This window comes from Pseudorca crassidens, chromosome 20, assembly GCF_039906515.1.
Source record: "Pseudorca crassidens isolate mPseCra1 chromosome 20, mPseCra1.hap1, whole genome shotgun sequence".
Lineage (NCBI taxonomy): Eukaryota > Metazoa > Chordata > Mammalia > Artiodactyla > Delphinidae > Pseudorca > Pseudorca crassidens.
In genome coordinates, this window is record NC_090315.1 from 27034077 (window position 1) to 27053692 (window position 19616).

Sequence of the window (19616 nt, forward strand, 5' to 3'; positions counted from 1 at the left end):
GATGAAATCAGTGCACATGAAACAGCTGAAGGGAAAATTGCTCGTGGGAGTCAGAGCAGGGAGTCACCAATGAGGGCTGAGGTCGCTGGAGGAGGCCTCCCAGAGGCCGCAAGACCACTAGTAGACGAGGAGAAGCGTGTGGGCGGTGCCAGCTTAGAGTGAGCAGGCAGGTCACAGGTAGCTACCCGGCAGGTGACGCACTACGTCCTGGCAGCTCTTGACGCCCTGAGCATTGTGCCCATGTGTCAACTTCAGGGCTGGTGTGCCTGGTGGTTAAGCCAGCAGCTTTGGAATCAGAACAACCTGGGCTTGAATCCATCTGGGTAACCTTGAACAAATGACTGTACCTCCCTGATCCTCACTCTCTACTCTACACAATAGGCTACTAACTCTCATTGGGTTGTGAGAAGTGGGAACACATATCAAGCCAAGAGCATGCTGTCGTGCGCAAGTTTTCCATCAGCGGTAGTTATAATGAATGTTATCACCTTGCCAATCTTTGACTGTGAGATTCAGACTGCTCAGCGCATCTTCATCTTCTTGCCAGCTCCACCCCCATCTTAAACTTCCTCCCACCCTCCTGCTTCCTGTGGTCCTGAGAGTCTCAATATCCACCCCAGGAGGAGAACCCCTGCTAGAGATGCCACATAGGAAGGCGCTCAGTCCATCCTTCAAGCCCAATTCAAGCGCCACCCTCTCTTCCCTCTTGTGATCTCCACTGCCTCTGAACAGTCCACCACAGTCTCCTGCCCTTGGCACGTTCCTCCTTGGCCCGTTATGCATCTCCTACAACCCTTTACAGACTTGAGCACCTCAAGGGCAAAGTTACACCTGAGCCACCCTGCTGGCCCACATGGTCCTGCATAGTCCTGTGTCTTGCAGGTATTTGGTAAATATTTGCTCTCTGGTGTCCTAATAATAAAAGACAGGAATCCCTCCCTCTAGTCTGCTTCTGGCGAAAGAGAAGCCATTCCAGGCGGGGCTGGGAGGAGGCACAGGCAAAGGCAGTCCAGGAGATGCTGAGCAGAGCAGTTCGGCTGGTGCCAAGGACTCCCTGACTGAGCCTCTTGATGACAGGATGTCGTGGCCAGGAAAAAGGAGGGGAAGTAACAGATCTCTTGCTGAGAACCCACATGCTGGCCGATGGCGTCAGTAAGGATAGAGTTTGTGGGTTCAGGCAATAAGATGTGAAAGTCCAGACCACAGTTAAAGAGCTGACAGCCAGATTTGTAAAACCAACTCCATTTGTCTTTCCTTCAGCATCGTGGCACTTGAGGGGGCTGTCAGGCAGTTCCAGTGGGAACAAATGATGCTGACCTGCAGTTCCTCTGACATTTAATAGCTTTGACCTTTGGCAGGTCAGCTCTCCTCTCTGGGCCTCAACCTCTTCATCTGTAAAATGGGGATATGATGCCAGGTCCTCCCTTAAATGGGTGATTATGGGGCTCTAACGAGAGAATGTACATGGCAGCACACCAAACTCGGCAAAGAACCTTAGGAAGCTATTTCCAGAGCTTAAATATAATGGTCCAAAGTGAATTCAAAAATTATGACTTGAACTTTGTTTTCATTCCATTAGGTCATTTTGGGGACATCAGCAGTGATATATCCTGAAAACTGGTGTCAATTAATAGTTTCAGGGCTGACTAATTGCATACCTGCTGCACTCAATTTCAAGGAAAGTTCTTGTTACTTGGCCTAAAGCAAACTTGCCAGATTCCTCTTCCTCCAGTCAGACACCATATGCACTGTTACAGAGAACCTCAGAACATATGCTACTCTGCACTGGGATTGAGTGGCGATTCCGTACGTTTCTGAGAGCGTGATCACAGGTCTGCAGAAGGCACCTCTCTTGAACTCTTGGATCAGGAAGAGAAAAAGGTCTGCAGAAGGCACCTCTCCAGAACTCTTGGATCAGGAAGAGAAAAAGCAACATCCATTTGGATCTGACAAATGTTTAATCAGAACTCGTTAAAGAAACCCAGTTAGCAATCATTACCAATGGCATCAGCATCTGTAGCAGATTATACCAAATACTAAAATGCCTCATGCTTTCAAAGTTAATATTACCTTTGGTGATCATACTTTTCTCCAAATAATATGTTTTCTCTCCCATTTCCCTGAAAGATCCATGCTTGCTGGGAAACGTAGGCCAGAGTCCCAGATTCCTTGTTGTAACTGCATCTGGAGCAACAACACCAGAGAACCTTCAGGAGCCAGGCCTCGCCACCTTCTCCTCGGCGGGGGTGGGGGTGGGGCCTGTTGCACACTCGCCACCCACTTAATGTATGAGCATTAATTCGGAAGGTGCAAGAGGGTGACAAGCTGTCTTGCCACACACTGCAAAGCCCGGCTGTGCCGACCAAGGGTCTCAAAGTCAAACATCTGCGAGAGCCCAGGTGGGCATGTTCCAGAAGGGGCAGAGGTGAGCCCTGTACTCTGGAGAGCACAGGCTGCAAGGCTGCTGCTGGCACATGTGCACCTTTGTGTAGCTAGGATGAGATGCTTTCTGAGCAGACCCATCACAAAGGCTCCCTCTTCCCCCAGGTGCACTGGCTAGACCCCACCCTCCTCAGCCAGGCCCCCAGGGAGAGGGCACAGCCTGCACTGCTGTGGATGGTGGCCCTGGCATGCCCCATCCTAAGGAAGCAACCTTGACTCCATTGCACAGTTGGTGCCAAGCAAGGATGCAAGCCTGCTGTGGCGAGTTTCTAATTTTTCAAGAGGAGTTGCAAAGTCTAGTTTCATGTAGAACTTCTGAACTTTCAAAACAATGAGGAATCCAATTAAGAAACATGCATGGGCTCCGGCCTGTGACCCTGAGTACCCACGTTCATTTAAGATGGCCCTCCAGGGTGAGCCTCAGCAGATAACGGGAGAGGCTAGTGGTGGTGACAGCTTGTAGCTGTCAGGAAAGGGTGTATGAGGCAGGCCGTTGTGCTCAGGACTGGTGCTCATGGGCCAGCGGCAGTGTGTTGGGCACAGCCAAGAACGATAGCCAAGGTGGCCAAGGGATGTGACCCCATTCCTCCTCAGGAATGGTCTAAGGGATAGAGAACATTAGACTTGGAGAAGAGAGAATGATAATAACAATAACAACAACAACTATAATAATAATAGCTAAAATGAATAGGGTGTATGCCAGGCACTGTGTTAAGTACATATAAAATGCTAATCACTGTGGCTGGCGCTGGGAATTGTCCTGTAACTACTATTATATCAGTTATCTCATTTAGTCTTCATCACAACATTCTTAGCCCCATTTTACAGATGAGCCAACCAGGGCTCAGAGAGGTTAAGTGACTTATCCATGCTCATGAAACTGAGATAGCTGGTGAAACCATGCCGTCCAGAGCCCACTCATTTAACCCAGTGACCATGTGAGGGGCCTCCCAAGTGACCACGTGAGGGGCCTGATCCCACCACTGTCACATGGGAGATGGATTCTGTTTTCTCTGGGACATTCCACAGGAGCAGACCATAGGGTAGAAGTTAAAATGAGGCAAATTTCACTCTCATATACCTCAAATCTCTCTAAAGAGATAATGAGTTCCCCATCACTGGAGGCATCTGAGCAGAGGTTGACTCATCTCTTATAGGATTCAGTGGAAAGGACTCATGTTATTAGGTGGAGAATTGGGCTGGGTCACCTGTAATGCCCCTACCGACTCTAGGGTTATCAAAGGCACTCACGCTGAATCCCGGAGACTGAGGGACCGCCACAGCTCACCTAACTCAGCCCCTGCCTCCGCCTTCAAGCAGGGAAGGAGTTCTCACTCTTTCTACAAATGAGTCAGCTGAGGCCAGAATGAGTCACCCTGGTATGGAGGGGCTCTTCTGAGCCTAGCATCCCCCTCTCTCTATGGCAGGCAAAGGCAATCCCAGGTGTCCAAACTTCCCTTTAGGAACACAGAGTGGAGAGAAAGAGAACTTAATTTCTTTCCCCAGAAAGTTTCTCATTCATTTGGAATGAGAAGCCTTGGCAACTGTGAACTATTCATTTACTGTGGATACAGTGAATGGCTTGGCCATTTCCCTGGGGTCAAGCAGCTAGAAGTAGCAGACAAAGGAGGAGAGTGCACCCGCCCTCCCTTGCTACCACGAGGTGTACTTTGGTTCACACATTCATTCAGCCCCTCCTCCATTGAGGAACAGCTGCTCAGGGCAGACGCTGGGGAAATGGAGATGGATCTAAAGTCACCGAGAGTCGCAGGTTCCTGGGATTTTCCCCGCCAAGCTGCCTGGCCGGCCTTTCTATTTGGCACAGGCCAAGCATGTCATGAGAAATCCATGGATTTAATGACCCATTGCTTCCTTTGACCAAGATGGAGCTCCAGGCAAGGAAGCTATCGCTGCTTAACTCATGTCCTCAGGAGGCAAACCGGGGACAGTGCGTGGAAGGCCCGGCCCCGCCTGCCATGGGCCTGGAACTGCCAAGTGCATTGACCTCCTGGGCATCACCGTTAACTATGAGCACAGAGTCCAGTGCGGCCGAGTCCAGGGCCCCACACGTGGCCGTCAGGGAGCCACTCCATCATCACAACACTCAGCACACAGCTTACCTGTCCTAGGAGAGCTGCAAGGAGGCAGCTCTTTCCACTTCCAACATTCCCACAGATGCCCAAGACCTTCCCCTACCAGAGAAACAGAAAAAAGACAGTCATTCTCTGAGTTCTTAGAGGGTCACCACCAAACTGCACTGGCCAGGCCAGGCAGGGACCAGTGGGACACTGCTGGCTCTGTGAGGTGGCAGTTGCAGCCTCACCCCCAACCCTGATACACGGCCTCATAGGAGGCAGAAGCCTCAGTCTTAATTAAGAGCCTCCTCTGCACACCCCAGCCCAGCACCCGGAGGGCTTCTAGAAATCATGTATAAGCACCGGTGCAGAACAGCCTTGCGCTGCTCTGGGATACACAGGCCCTGAACAGGAGGGTGGTCCTGTGCCGACTCCAGGAAAGTAAATCTAATGGACATCAAAGGCTGCATAGCCCAGAGGGACAGTGACAGCCTGCAAGTACAGGAGGCCGGGTGCTGTTTAAAAGTCCTCTTAAAGCATCCTTCCTCCATCACAACTCAGTCTGAAATTACTGAGCAGTTAGGCTGTTCCAGCGTGTTGGCTTCATGGACTTTTCTACAGCTGCAGATTTATCAATGCAGCTGACAAATCATTGCTAAAGCCTGCTTTGTGCCAGGTGCTGTTCTGAACACCAGCAATAGCACAATACAGCAGAGAACATCACAGTCAAAAGTCTGGGTCTGCCCGCACGGAGCTTATGTTTTAGTTGGGGAGACAGTAAACAAGATAAATAAGTAAAATATGGAGTATGTCAGATACATGCCGTGGGAGCAGATAAAGCAGCGAGGAGATGGGGGCGGGGAGCCTTACTGGACATGTGGACCTCTTAGCTTGAGCTCTCCCAGAAGGAGACCCCAAAGCAAGGAATTGAGTGAAGGTAGCTTGCTGGGGAGGTGCAGAAAACACCCGCTGGGGGGAGGGGGATGGTACAGGAGGAGGAAGGTGGCCCATCAAGGGAGTGCTCTTAGGTCAGCTCCCACAGGAGGCAAATGAAGCTCAATGCTGCTGGGAAACTCAAGGAATTGCGGAAACTGAGCATGGCTTTGTCCCCCCAGTGGCTGAGGGAGTCAGGTTAAATAGCCAACAGTCAGTGTTTGAGAGCTGCTCCCTCGGCCTACTGAGGGTGGTGGGGAGGGCCCTCAGGCACACAGATGCAGATCTGGCAGCTGGAAGATGGCCAGGCCACACGGATGGGTCACTGACAGTACCTGCTACAGGTGATGTCTGAGTAAGACCCGGAGGGGGCAAGGGAGTGAGCCGCGTAGTTATGGCGGTGGGGGGGGGGGGCACGGCTGGCAGAATAGGAATCCATGTGGAGACTCTGAGGTGAGACCACTCTTGTGTTCAAGCAGATATTGCAATGCAGCAGTTGGAACATCTAGAACATTCTCACTGAGACCTGCTCCCAGTGATGCCTCAGAGCAAAGATGCCCAGCACGGGGCCAAATGTGGCTTCTTTCCCACCTGAGCTAGACCAGAGGGCCCCTCGCCTGCCTGCTACCCCCAGCACAAGAGGGTTGTTGCCTGTCATCATTCAGCCCTTGGATAAGTCTTTACTGAACACCAGATACTGCACTAGGCACTGGCAATAAAGCAGTGATCAAGGTAGACGCAGTCCCTACCTTTACTGTCACTGGCGCTGCAGGTAAGTGAAGCGGATCCATTTTAATTCCACCAAAAGGACTACAAGGAACCAAGGCATTATGAAGACTTTGGGACAAAGAGACACAGGGATGGATCCAGCTTCCCTAGACACTTGGCTCTTAGTTGAGTCCTGTCCACTACTTGTGGCCAGATCTAAGCCTTCTAGATTCATCCTTGTCTTCAGCAGGAAATCCATGAGGCCTGCACCCCTGAGTTTCTGATTATTTGGAAAACATTATTGGAAACCTACTCTGTGCCAGGCTCTGGGCTCAGTGTAAGGCCACACGACTGTGAACAAGTTCACAGATACGTACCCTGACCTCAAGGAGGCTATGGTCTAATGGAATCTTAGAACTAAATTTGGAAAAACATAGATGCCTTGAGTTTAGGACATTTAAGGGCAGCACTTAAGCTGGACATGATTGTTAGAGGAAAAAGGCAACAGCAATAGCTCCCGTCCGTGGGGACTTAGCATTTGTGCGTGATGTGTCTTTCCATCCTCCCATCCACCTTGTGAAGTGGGTACTATTATTAAAATACCCATGGAGCAGGTAAAGAAACTGGCTTGAAGAAGTTAGGCAATATGCTTAAGGCCATGCAGCTGGCGAGTGGCTGGGACTGGAGCCTGGGTCCACCAGGCTAGAGAGGCATAGCCCTAATCCCCAAGATATTGTGTTGCACCCTTTGTCTTCACCTTATTTCACAAAATATTGACCATGTCCTTGACGACAAGTCATGAGCCACCAACGTACTGAAAAGGAGGAAAGCGATTGAAGGGCTGAGGAGGCTTCTTTACAACACAAGAGCTGTTCACTGAGTCCTCTCTGGAGCAACGCTGAAGGCATGGTTGAAGTAATCTGGGTGCTGCACGTCAGAGGCGGGGAAGAGTGATGAGAAAGCAAGTGGGCTGCACACAGCAAGACTTCACTGAGAGCCAAGCTCAATTGCACTCAGCCAACCAAATATCATTTCCAATGAATATGTGCAGAGAGCCTTGTTAGCTACGAGGTATCACTCTACACCAGTTACTGAGCCTAGCGTCACATAATACATAAGAACCTCTCCCTCTATAGTGCTCACATGGGGAAAGGGTGAGTCAACAAGACGGGAGATTAAAATATTAGGCACAAGATTAATGCTGAGCCCTTTGCAGCAAAATCAACACTGCCATCGGGCTGTGGGCTGACGAGTACCCAGGGCAAGAAAACCACATGCAAGAGAAGGTCAAACATTCCCCAAATGCAGAGCTGCTCTAAGGACTCCACCCCCGAATCCCGAGGGGAGGGAGGCAATCAGCAGAATCTGGCCGGCTTCTGTTCCTAGGCTGCTTGTGGCACTCATTTTGCTTTTTACAAGAGCAGTGTCGCTTGGTGGTTAAGAGCAGGTGGTGGCACCAGGCACCCTGGGTGTGAAGCCCTCTTCTGCCACTTTCGAGCTGTATGACTTGGACGAGTTATTTAACCTGCTGTGTCTCTGGTTCCTCAGTCATAAAGTGGGGCAGCTATACACCCACCTCGTAAGGTTTTGGGGTAGCTAAATGAGTTAATTAGGTGCCTCGTAAATAGAAATTGCTCATAACTGTCAGCAATTATAATCTATTATTGGACTTCAACGTGAAATTAAGAACAAATCTGAAAAGACTTATGAAAGCTAGTCAGTTTGAGTCTAGCCACCTGAAATGGATTGTCCATTAAACACTGCAACTGGCTCTCAACTCCTGTGGAATTTGAAGATCGGCACTAATACAACCACTAAGACAACAGTATTCTCTCAGCTTGAAGAGATGTCTCCAGGCTTCATTTGCATAGCTTTAAAATTTGGGGAGAAATGGAGACATCCCACCACGACCTCCTGCTCAAACTGAATTATATTCAGCCTTGAGAAGGCCATGGTCCTGTGACACAAGGAAGAAGGATGGAGGTCACACCTTTGGAACACGTACCCATCTTTCTCACCACAAAGCTTATATTGTGCAGAACCGATTTGGGGTTGCCACGTTGCTCCTGGGCACTGGTGACTCCCTGACCCGATGGACTCAAACTGTATGCCTCTGGCCTCTGTTTCTTAAGAAGATGCTTCTTCTGATTCTGCACTTCTTTAGGTCACTTTTCCCCCTGGTTTCTTGCTCCCGTGTCAAGGTGGCATTTGCTAAAAGTAAGACTGTATCTGGCTCTTCTGGTTGGGTGATGTAAGATGGGGGGCTTTTAGCTATGAGAATTTTCTAAGAGTAAAGAAACAAAATTAACTTGGCAGACGTCATCCATTTGCAAGAATCATCCCAGTATATCTTCTAATGACCCCAACTCATAATCTTGGGAATTCTACCTGGGACATCCAGGAAAGGTATTCTGAAGATATTCCCCCAGGAGAAGCTGCAGCAAAAATAGTCTATTAGCTCATACTATGTAGAACGGTTGCCTTTTTAAGCACAAGGCCTATCTGGGTCACCCACATTGGAGAATGCTGATCCCAGCTACAGTTTACCCTTATGCCCAAGATGGCCAGCTTTTGCCAGTCTTTGGGTGGTTGGCTTCACTGCTTGACACTAATGCTTATGAAACCAAGGTCACATGTTCTGTCTCTGCTGTGTCTTCTTCCTAAGTCCCCACTCAGCTCAGTTCAACAAAACACCTGCCAAGTGCCTACTCTGTACCAGATTCTGGGGTAACGACAGAAATGCAAATATTAGTAATAAGGCATGCTTCCTGTCCTTGAAGAGACTGCAGTCCAGGCGGAGATGGGAGCATGCACAGATCATTTCAGTGAAATGTGACAGGGACAAAGCCCTGCAACTGCCAGGAATGGGACACTTGGCTCCGCATCCTGGAGGCCCATGTAATTGATGCCTGAGCTGACTCTGTACAGTGCTGTACAGGCAAAGATGAGGGAGGGGTTAGGGGAGGAGAGCTTTCTAGTAGAGGGCACAGCATGAGCAAAAACAGGCAATAGCATGGTTTGGGGGGATGAGAGGTATAAGACGAGAAGTTCAGTATAACCGAGGGCCAGAGCTCAAGGTAGGAAGGGGATAAGAAATGAAGTGGAGACATAACTGAGGACGTGCTGATGGAGGACTCAGGCTCAGTGCTGGAGAGTGAAGGACAAGGATTTCAAGCAGGTTAATGTCAGTGATCAGACAAATATTTTAAAGCTCAATTAACAGTGCAATATGTATTTGAAAAGGACAACATTGGAAAAAGACAATTGGTTCTTCAGTCACTCTGATAGTTCAGATGAGAGACTATGAAGTCTTGAATGAAGGTGATGACACTAGGGACAGAGTGGAGGTTGTGGAGTCAAGAAATAGCATTGTTCCTCTAGTCTAAGATATTGGGTATCATTACACAATTAATGTCATGAGGTTAACTCTGTGTTTTGTTCAAAATGTAATAACTCAACAGTGCACCTTCCAATCCAATCTCATAAATGGTGCCTCTTAAAATTGAAGGAATGCAGTGATCAGGAGATGAGTCAACAGGATTCTTTTTTTTTTTTTAACTATTATTTGTGTCATTCTTTTTTTGTTTTTTTAAATTTTGGCCACATTGGGTCTTTGTTGCTGTGTGCGGGCTTTCTCTAGTTGTGTCGAGTGGGGGTCCACTCTTCGTTGCAGTGTGCAGGCTTCTCATTGTAGTGGTTTCTCTTGTTGCGGAGCACAGGCTCTAGGCACATGGGCTTCAGTAGTTGTGGCACACTGGCTCAGAAGTTGTGGCTCAAGGGCTCTAGAGTGCAGGCTCAGTAGCTGTGGTGCACGGGCTTAGTTGCTCTGCGGCATGTGGGATCTTCCTGGACTAGGGCTCGAACCCGTGTCCCCTGCATTGGCAGGAGGATTCTTAACTACTGCACCACCAGGGAAGTCCCAACAGGATTCTTGATTGGTTAAATGTGGATGGTAAGGGAGAAGAGGGATACAGGCACCTAGGATGCTTAAAATGACATCCACATTTCAGACGTGAGTAAATAAGATCTTCCAATCAATTCACAGAGGTCTGAACGCACTGTTCTCTTGACTGAAATGTGCTTCTCCTTTTCCTTTCCTTGCCTCAACTTCAAAACCACTTTATCTGCCCTTCCTACACATCACTTTCACCCTTACTATATATAGCAATTACTGGGATACCTGGTCCTGTACTAGACTGGAGGCTCTTAAGAGTAAAGACTCTCTTCCTTATATTTGCATTTTCCACAGTGCCTTGCATATAGGAAGCATACAGTAAATCTTTTTTTTAATTGAGATATAGTTGATTTACAATATTAGTCTCACATACACAACATAGTGATTCAAAGTTTTTATAGATTATACTCCATTTAAAGTTATTATAAAATGTTGGCTATATTCCTGTGCTGTACAATATATCCTTGTAGCTTATTTATTTTATACATAACAGTTTGTACCGCTTAATCCCCTGTTCCTATCGTGCCCCTTCCCCTTCCCTCTCCCCACTGGTAACCACTAGTTTGTTCTTTATATCTGTGAGTTTGTTTCCTTTTTGTTATATTCAGGGTATTTTGCTTTACTTTTATAGACTTCACATTTACATGATATCATTTAGTATTTGTCTTTCTTTGTCTGACTTATTTCACTTAGCATAATGCCCTCCAAGTCCATCCACATTCATACAAATGGCAAAATTTCATTCTTTTTATGGCTGAGTAATATTCTATTGTGTATATGTACCACCATCTTCCTTATCCATTCATCTCTCAATGGACACTTAGGTTCCTTCTGTATCTTGGCTTTTGTAAATAATGCTGCTATGAACATTGTGGTGCATGTATCTTTTCAAATTAGTGTTCTGTTTTCTTCAGATATACACCCCAGAGAGTAATTGTTGGGTCATATGGTAGTTCTATTTTTAGTTTTTTGAGGAACCTCCACAGTGTTGTTTTCCATAGTGACTGCACAAATTTACCTTCTACCAACAGTATACGAGGGTTCTCTTTTTTCCACATCCTCCTCAACATTTGTAATTTGTGTTCTTTTTGATGATAAACATTCTGGCAGGTGTGAGGTGATATCTCATTGTGGTTTTGATTTGTATTTCCCTGATGATTAGCGATGTTGAGCATCTTTTCATGTGCCTGTTGGCATCTGCATTTCCTCTTTGGAAAAATTTCTATTCAGTTCTTTTGCCCATTTCTAATTGGGTTGTTTGGGTTTTTGATGTTGAGTTGTATGAGCTGTTTATATATGTTGGATATTAACCCCTTATCAGTCATATCATTTGCAAATATTTTCTCCCATTCAGTAGGTTGTCTTTTCATTTTGCCAATGCTTTCCTTTGCTGTGCTACTGTCAATTTCTCTATATCTGTTAATATTGGCTTTATATATTTAAGTGGGTCCTATGTTGAGTGCATATGTATTTATAATTGTTATATTTTCTTCTTGGATCGATCCTTTGATCATTACGTAATGCCTTTGTTTCTTGTAACAGTCTTTGTTTTAAAGTCTATTTTTTCTGATATAAGTATTGCTACTCCAGCTTTCTTTCGATTTCCATCTGCATGGAATGCCTTTTCCATCCCCTCACTTTCAATCTGTGTGTGTCTTTAGATCTGAAGTGAGTCTCTTGCAGGCAGCATGTATATCGGTTTTGTTTTCATATCCATTCAGCCACTCTATGTCTTTTGGTTGGAGCATTTAGTCTATTTACATTTAAAGTAATAATGGGTAGTTATTGTCATTTTGTTAATTGTCTTGGGGTTGTTTTTGTAGTTCTTTTTTGTTCTTTTCTTCTTTTGCTCTCTTCCTTTGTGATTTGATGACTATCTTTAGTGTTATGTTTGGATTCCTTTCTTTTTTGTGTGTGTGTTTATCTATTATAAATGTATGGTTTGTGATTACCATGAGGTTTATATATAGCAATCTATACATATATATACACGATTATTTTAAGTTGCTGATCTCCTAATTTCAAATGCATTTTAACAACCCTGAGTTTTTACTCTCTTCCCCACAAGTACTGTTTTTCCATATTTTACATCAATTTGTTTTGTTATCCCTTAACTATATATTGTGGATTTAGATGATTTTACTACTTTTGTCTTTTAACCTTCCTACCAATTTTATACATAGTTGATTAACTACCTTTACTGTATATTTGCCCTTACTGATAAAGTTTTTCCTTTTGTGATTTTCATGTTTCTAGTTGTGTTCTTTTCTTTCTAGCTTAGAACAGTCCTTTTAACATTTCTTGTAAAGCTGATTTGATGGTTCTGAACTCTTTTAGCTTTTGCTTGTCTGTAAAGTTTTGAACTCTCCATCAAATCTGAATGAGAGTCGTGTGGTGTAGAGTATTCTTGGTTGTAGTTTTTCCCCTTTCATCACTTTAAATATATCGTGCCACTCCCTTCTGACCTGCAGAGTTTCTGCTGAAGTCAGCTGATAGCCTTATGGGAGTTTCCTTGTATGTAACTTGCTGCTTTCCCTTGCTGCTTTTAATAGTCTCTCTTTATCTTTAATTTTTGCCATTTTAATTACAATGTGTCTTTATGTGGTTCTCTTTGTGTTGATCCTGTTTGGGACTCACACAGTAAATCTTTGATGAATGAATAAATTAATAAATAAAATGACTAAATGAGTGTATAAATATGGTGTCTCCCCCCGCCACCGTCTTCATCACTTCTGTCACCACACACATCCTAGGACAAACTAGGTAGGCAAAGGGGAGATGGCTCAGTGCAAACTGAGCTCCACTCCTGGAACAAGTTAAGAGTCATGGCTTGGAGAAAGAGTAGAGGGTCAGGAACATCATCTCCCTGGGTGGAGACTCCATCTCAGTTTTACTAAAAGGGCAGGCCACCTATAATACTCTGCCTATATCCTGCTTGATGCATATTTGTGTATCCGACACTGAATGGAGGCTCTTCTCCCAACACCCACCAAACCAGTGACCCAGCCCTCCAATGGGTTGACACAGCCTCCCCTTATCTGGGAATTTTCCTGCCCCCAAATGAGAACTTTCTTCCCTGCTCACCCAGTGTTAGTTATACCTTCATTCTCCTTAGAGAGACATTGACTTCAGCTGCTGCTTTGACCGAGAAAGGTAAGATTGCAATTGAAAACTCCATTACATTAAACGTGGTAATCACACTAAATGCCTGAAGAACAAAAGAGAGGTATAGAATTCAGGATGGGATGTTGCCTTGGCTTTGAACCATTAAGTCCATGGGGATTAAACTTCCTGAGATGAGAAACAGTAGCACAGTTGGGATTCTCAGAGGAAAAATTTTCTCATTTCATGGCTCAGAAATCATGGGTTGGCAAATTGAAGGTATTAACATCTTAAACTATTTTGCGTTTGGATTTTCACCAAAATGGTGGGAAACTTATCCCCTTATCTCTGTCAATCCAGAGGATAAGGTCTGAAAAGGGCCTCTAATTGAGGACCTTTGGAAATCTCCATCCATACCATATCCTTATTTGGCCTAGACCATTCTTTCAAAAACCTATGCAGGGCTTCCCTGGTGGTGCAGTGGTTGAGAGTCCGCCTGCCGATGCGGGGGACACGGGTTCGTGCCCTGGTCCGGGAAGATCCCACATGCCACGGAGCAGCTGGGCCCGTGAGCCATGGCCACTGAGCCTGAGTGTCCGGAGCCTGTGCTCTGCAACGGGAGAGGCCACACAGTGAGAGGCCCGCGTACCGTGAAAAAAAAAACAACAAAAAAAACCTATGCAGATTTTTCCTAAATTATCTCCTTCTCTTGGTTGCTTCAGAGGCATCTGACCCTTCAGAGATAGAGCATCCTTTTACATACCACACAGAGACCAGTGTTGAAGGTGGAAGCTCCCTAGAATTATGTGCCTGGCCCAGGCTGGTTGCTGGTTCTCCTGCCCTCAGGGTCTGGCCTCCATGCCCTGCCTCCACACACACATAAGGGACCAATTTGAGAGCCTTGGTTCCACTGTCATTTCCAAAACAATGAACAATGACCCCCCTTCACTAGGGCCTTCCCCACTGAGCCCTGCATGGTGGGTGGATAATATCATATAGCCTCAATGAAGACAAGTTTCCTTGCTCTGTGGGTGCCCCACAGGGGGCATGATCTCATCTCTCAGCTTTCATCTTCTCATCTGTCCTTGTAATTAGCAGCCTCTCCCTAACCACCCATCTAAGAAATTAAAAACACAACTTCCATCGACAAATCTGGAGTGATCCTTCCTGCTGTTGAATGGGCCCCATGGACAGGGCCCCCAGGCTTCAACTAATCCTAGTTAGTTCATTAAGAGGATGATGAAAGATGCTCCCTTCATCACATCTGGTCCTAAATACATCCCCAAAGAGAATTCAGCTCCCCCAGGTCCTAGAGCACTATCTTGGCTCAGGAAGCCCAGGCCCTGGCTAGCAGAGTCCCCGGGCTGCCTGATGTGACAGCTCCTCAGGGCTGACCTCCTACTCATGTGGCTCTGGCAGAGGAGGAGACTGAAAGGGATTCTTAGGCCAAAGAAATACGAGCCTCGCATTCAGGGAATTTGTTCTTGGTCTAGATTTCTTCTAAATCATTTTTTTAAAAAATATTAACAATGTGCACTCAATTTGGTTTCAAATTAATTTGCTTGGTGTGTTCTGGGGAAAAAAATTTTTTTGGTTTGGGATGGTAGACAGCAGCCACTATAATCCAGTAACATTCATTCTGTACATCAACCATTGCTGTTCGTTTTGGCTTTCGGTTCATGGCTATGTTCAAGCCCCCAGAGTGTGTGAGAGAAAAATGTGTGTGAAGAAACTAACAAAATTAAGGTATCTCCCAAAGAAACACGGGGCAGTAATTGGATTGACAGCGCCACAGTGAATGCCCCAGAAGAGGATCCTGCCTTCTCAAACGTCCCTCCCCTCCAGATCCCTGATTTTTGGTGCAATTCTTTTCTGGTGAGCATACCTCTCCTTTTTTATTTCATTCTCTCTCTCTCTTTTTCTTGCCTTTACGTTCTTTCTTCCAACTTGCCCTTCAGACGCTGCTTTAATATCTGAAATGTTTGTTTCTTTATTTCAGTCAGGGGCCATTTCCTCTCTAGCTCAGGTCCTGAGCCCCTCACGTTCACTCCAATTCTCCTTCTGAGGTTTTCAACCCGAATATGCCTGGCCTGGGTGAGCATAAGGCTAATGAGAACAGGAACAACTTACGCAGCATTTACCGCATTCGAGGTGCTGACCGAGTGCTTTGTGGAAGACAACTTCCATCCTCACTACGATAGGGACTGTCATCACCCCATTTACAGATAATAAAACCGAGACAAGAGAGGTTCCGTGAATTGCTGTAAGTCATAGCTAGCAAGTGTGGAGTCAGGCTTTAAACAAGGGGGACCCTGATCTGGACACCACACTGCCTCTCCCAATACTGACACCCCTCCCACCCGGAGAACTTTCACCAACTCTTTTCTTGGCGTATATATGGATAAATAAGAATAAAATAGCCAAGGGCTCCTTTGGTTTCAATGTCCAAATGAAAAATTGTGTTCCAGCATTAACTACTACCCCTGCCCTGCTGTAGACTGAATAAGAGTTGCTACTAAGCTCTCCTCGGCTCCCAGTCAGCTCAAGTACTTGTCTTAGAAGTCAGGGTGGAATTCTGCTGTCTTCTGGCTCACCGTGATTGGGTGATCTGATGCCAGTGCCAGAGGAGCTACCCACCTGGCACTTGCAGAGTTGGGTACAGAAGAGGCCAGCTCTAAAGAGGTGCTTACCACTGGGGCAGCGAGCTTTCATCTCAGGAGGATGTGGCAGGTGAATGTCAGTACAATGGCTATGGTGGATGCAATGGGGGCCAGCACTGAGTTTCCACTTTGGACAAATCCAGCTTTTTCCAGTAATCTCCTTTCCCTCTTCCTTATATCTGTGAAATAGAAGCAGTCCACGGTGGTCTTATTTTGCTTGTCAAGCACCAGCATTAAGAAACGTATTACTCAATGGAATATTCCTCAGCCATAAAAATGAATGAAATATTGCCATTTGCAGCAACAAGGGTGGACCTAGAGATTATCATACTAAGTGAAGTAAGTCCGACAGAGAAAGACAAATATCATATGATAGCACTTATATGTGGAATCTAAAAAAGTAATACAAATGAACTTATCTAGGAAACAGAAAGAGACTCACAGACATAGAGAACAAAGTATAGATACCGCAGGGGAAGGGGAAGGGGGAGGGATAAATTAGGAGTCTAGGATTAACAGATACACACTACTATATATAAAATAGATAAACAACAAGGATTTACTGTAGAGCACAGGGAACTATACTCAATACGTTGTAACCTATAATGGAAAAGAATCTGAAAAAGAACATATATATATTATATACATACATATATAATATATATATGTATAACTGAATCACTTACTGTACACCTGAAACTAATACAACATTGTAAACCAACTATACTTCAATTTTTAAAAAAAGAAACATATTACTCCTGCCCTGTTCTCCTGCAAATGAGTGTTAAGGGCTCTTGTTGTGAAGTTTAAATGGGAGGAAGCACAGACAGCCCGGAGCACAATGCCAGCATGTACTGGGGGTTCAGTACATGTCAGCTGCCATTGCTGGATGGTTTCCAAGGTCCCTCCTGATCTGATTCTCTGTGTGTCAGGAGTCATACACTCAGATGCCTACAGGGGTCAGGCAAGTAAGGTAAATGAAGGGAGTGGGCAGAGAGCAATACCAGAGCGAGGATGTCCCAGGCTCACCAGACTGTTTTGAAGTCTGAAATGTGGAATTTTATGAGACATCTCCCTACTCTTAAATGTTGGGAACTAATTGAAAAAGTTAAAGTACTCTAGGGGCCAAACAAAACACATATGCCAGCCTGAAGACTGCCAGATTGAGGCCCCTGCCCTTTGTCTCAGGAACAGCTGCAAAAACCCAAGAGCACATCTCCCTTCCGTAAGTCCAGATGAGGCCATGACTCCGCACCACTCACACATAAAATTCAAGCTTCCCTCCCCTGCTGTTTAAAGAGTCCTTAATGGCAATCCCAGCGTCCTCTGCAAAAACCCTTTCACATTAGCAACATGGTGTCACAGCCCTTCTCGCTGAGGGCTGCCTACAGACCAGGTGCTGGGCTGAACCCTGCACAGGCACGCTCTCCCTCGGCTGCTCTCACCACAGTGTGACACGGCAGAAGCCATCATTATGCCCTTCTGACAGTAGAGGAAAGGCTTAGCAGGTTAAGTGACTTGCCTCTTAAGAGGCTGGGATCCAAAGCATGCTGTCCACACGCCCTTCCCCTCAAGAACACCAGCCACCTCCTTCTCCCCACGCAAAGCCTCCAGGCCTTTGCTCCTGCCCAGGGGGCTTCCCCAGCTCCATCTGTTTCCACATCCCTGCTATATCCTTCAGGGCCTGTCTAAAACGCTACCTCTGCCAGGAGGCTCATCTCTCACACCCATGGAGCTCCTCTCAGTTTCTTTTGTGGCATTTTACCCATTTTATCCTATAATTAATTCACATGTTCACTCATTCAGCACATTTTAACCTGATGTCTGCTATATGCCAGGGGCTGTGCTGGGTGCTGGGGAATATAGGGACAAACAGGGTCTCAGCTTTTCCAGTAGGGGCGATAGACAATAAAGAAACAAATAAGTAAATAAGATAATTACAAACTGTGTTGGGTGATATGAGAGAAATGAACAGGATGAAGTGATTGAGAGGTGAATGGGGACTGGACCTGCTTGAGACTGTGGTCAAGAAGGCCTCTTGAGGGCTTCCCGGGTGGCGCAGTGGTTGAGAGTCCGCCTGCCGATGCACGGGACACGGGTTCGTGCCCCGGTCCGGGAAGATCCCACATGCCGCGGAGCGGCTGGGCCCGTGAGCCATGGCCGCTGAGCCTGCGCGTCCGGAGCCTGTGCTCCGCGACGGGAGAGGCCACAGCAGTGAGAGGCCCGCGTACCGCAAAAAAAAAAAGAAGCCCTCTTGAGTCAGTGACATTGACTTCAGGAGACCCAAAGTCAAGACAAAGTCAGCATGAACATCTAGCAGAAGACATTCCAGGCAGAGGGAACAGCAACGGCAGAGATCCTGAGGCATGAACGGGTGTGGATCTTGTTCTAAAAACAGAAGGTTTCTGTGGCTCAAGCTGAGGTATCAAGGCCTGGGATAAGATGTGATGAGGTCAGGAGGTCAGCAGGGGCCCGACTGTGCTGGATCTAATAGCCCATAGGAAGGAATCTGGACTTCATCCAAAAGACCTAAACGTGAAAAAACCTAAGTGTGATAAGAGGCCACTAAAGCTTGTTCAGCAGGGGAGAGACAAGATCTGACTGACATTTTTAAAAGGTCACTCTGGCTGCTGAGTGCATCATGGGTTTTAGGGGGAAGGAGGAAAGCAGGGGTTGCATCTAGAAGTTCTTGCCATAGGCTGGAAGGGAGAGGACATTGCTTGGACTAGGGTGACAGTAGAATGAAGAGAAGCAGAAAGATTCCAGATATATTCTAGAAGTAGAGCCAGCAAACTAATAGCTATTTTTGAGCTTAGTTAACTCATCCTCCCTCAATTTTAAAACTAGGGACCCTTTTCCTAATTATTTTGTGTGACTCCCATGGCCTTGCACATAGTAGGAACTTGGTACATATTTATTGAGTTAAACTGACTTGAATTAAATTGAGTTTTAAATTGAATGAGGTCAAATGGAATCAAATTTAATCACATCAAATAAATTGTATTAAAGTGAGTTCAGAGTGTGAGGAAGTATTTCTGTGTCTTCAAAGAGGGTACAATAGGGCTGCCAGCATCCCAACCTGGGGCACTTCCTTTGGCAGTCTCAAAAGCAGATTCTCTAAAGCTGCTTCCTAAAATGTGGATACACAGCTTCGGGCCCAATTACATGCTGGTCTAAAAGTGTAATTGTGGATCCAGAGAGTTAGTTGTAACGGTGGTTCAAATCATTAACCGGTCAACCACCTGAGTCTATGTCAGCAATTATGTAACTATTCCTGCAATTAGATTTGCATTTTTATTTGATTGAAATAGTCTTCATATCGTCTTTAAAACAAAACAGCTATATATGCATTCTCTTATCTGCCCAAAGCATGTCAAGTCAGTGAGACATCCGATCCTGATGAGGCTGCTGCCGGCAAGGAGGGGACATGTGTGTAAGTGTTAGTGTGTGCGTGTGTCCGTGTGGACATCTTCCCAGTCAAGGAAATAGGCTGAGCCAGCTCTTCTCCTGCTCGTAATGTTTTAGTGGACTATTTTTGTGAAAGGTAACTGGCCAGTACAAGGATTCACTGACCTCAGTATGGCTAAACCATATGTCACTCACCTGCTGAGCCCTTGGGTCTATTCTAAAATCTCTGTAATTTTTTGAAAAGCCTACAGATCAGCTCGGGGGTCGCTTCAGCCAACTTCCAGAATGCCCGGCCCCAGGACCCTTAAGAACCCCTTAGAAGAGCACATTCTA

The 19616-nt window shown here is 46.2% G+C and overlaps 1 protein-coding gene across 1 annotated transcript in view; it reads right to left on the reverse strand.

Annotated features, from left to right (window-relative positions):
- Positions 1 to 19616, reverse strand: part of LOC137215761 (ATP-binding cassette sub-family C member 12-like) — a 59360-nt gene that overhangs the window by 31202 nt on the left and 8542 nt on the right. The window contains 7 exon segments of the mRNA XM_067721409.1: positions 2071 to 2163; positions 2165 to 2184; positions 4563 to 4634; positions 8147 to 8325; positions 8328 to 8442; positions 13214 to 13321; positions 15906 to 16054. Coding sequence (XP_067577510.1) covers positions 2071 to 2163; positions 2165 to 2184; positions 4563 to 4634; positions 8147 to 8325; positions 8328 to 8442; positions 13214 to 13321; positions 15906 to 16054 — 736 coding nt within the window.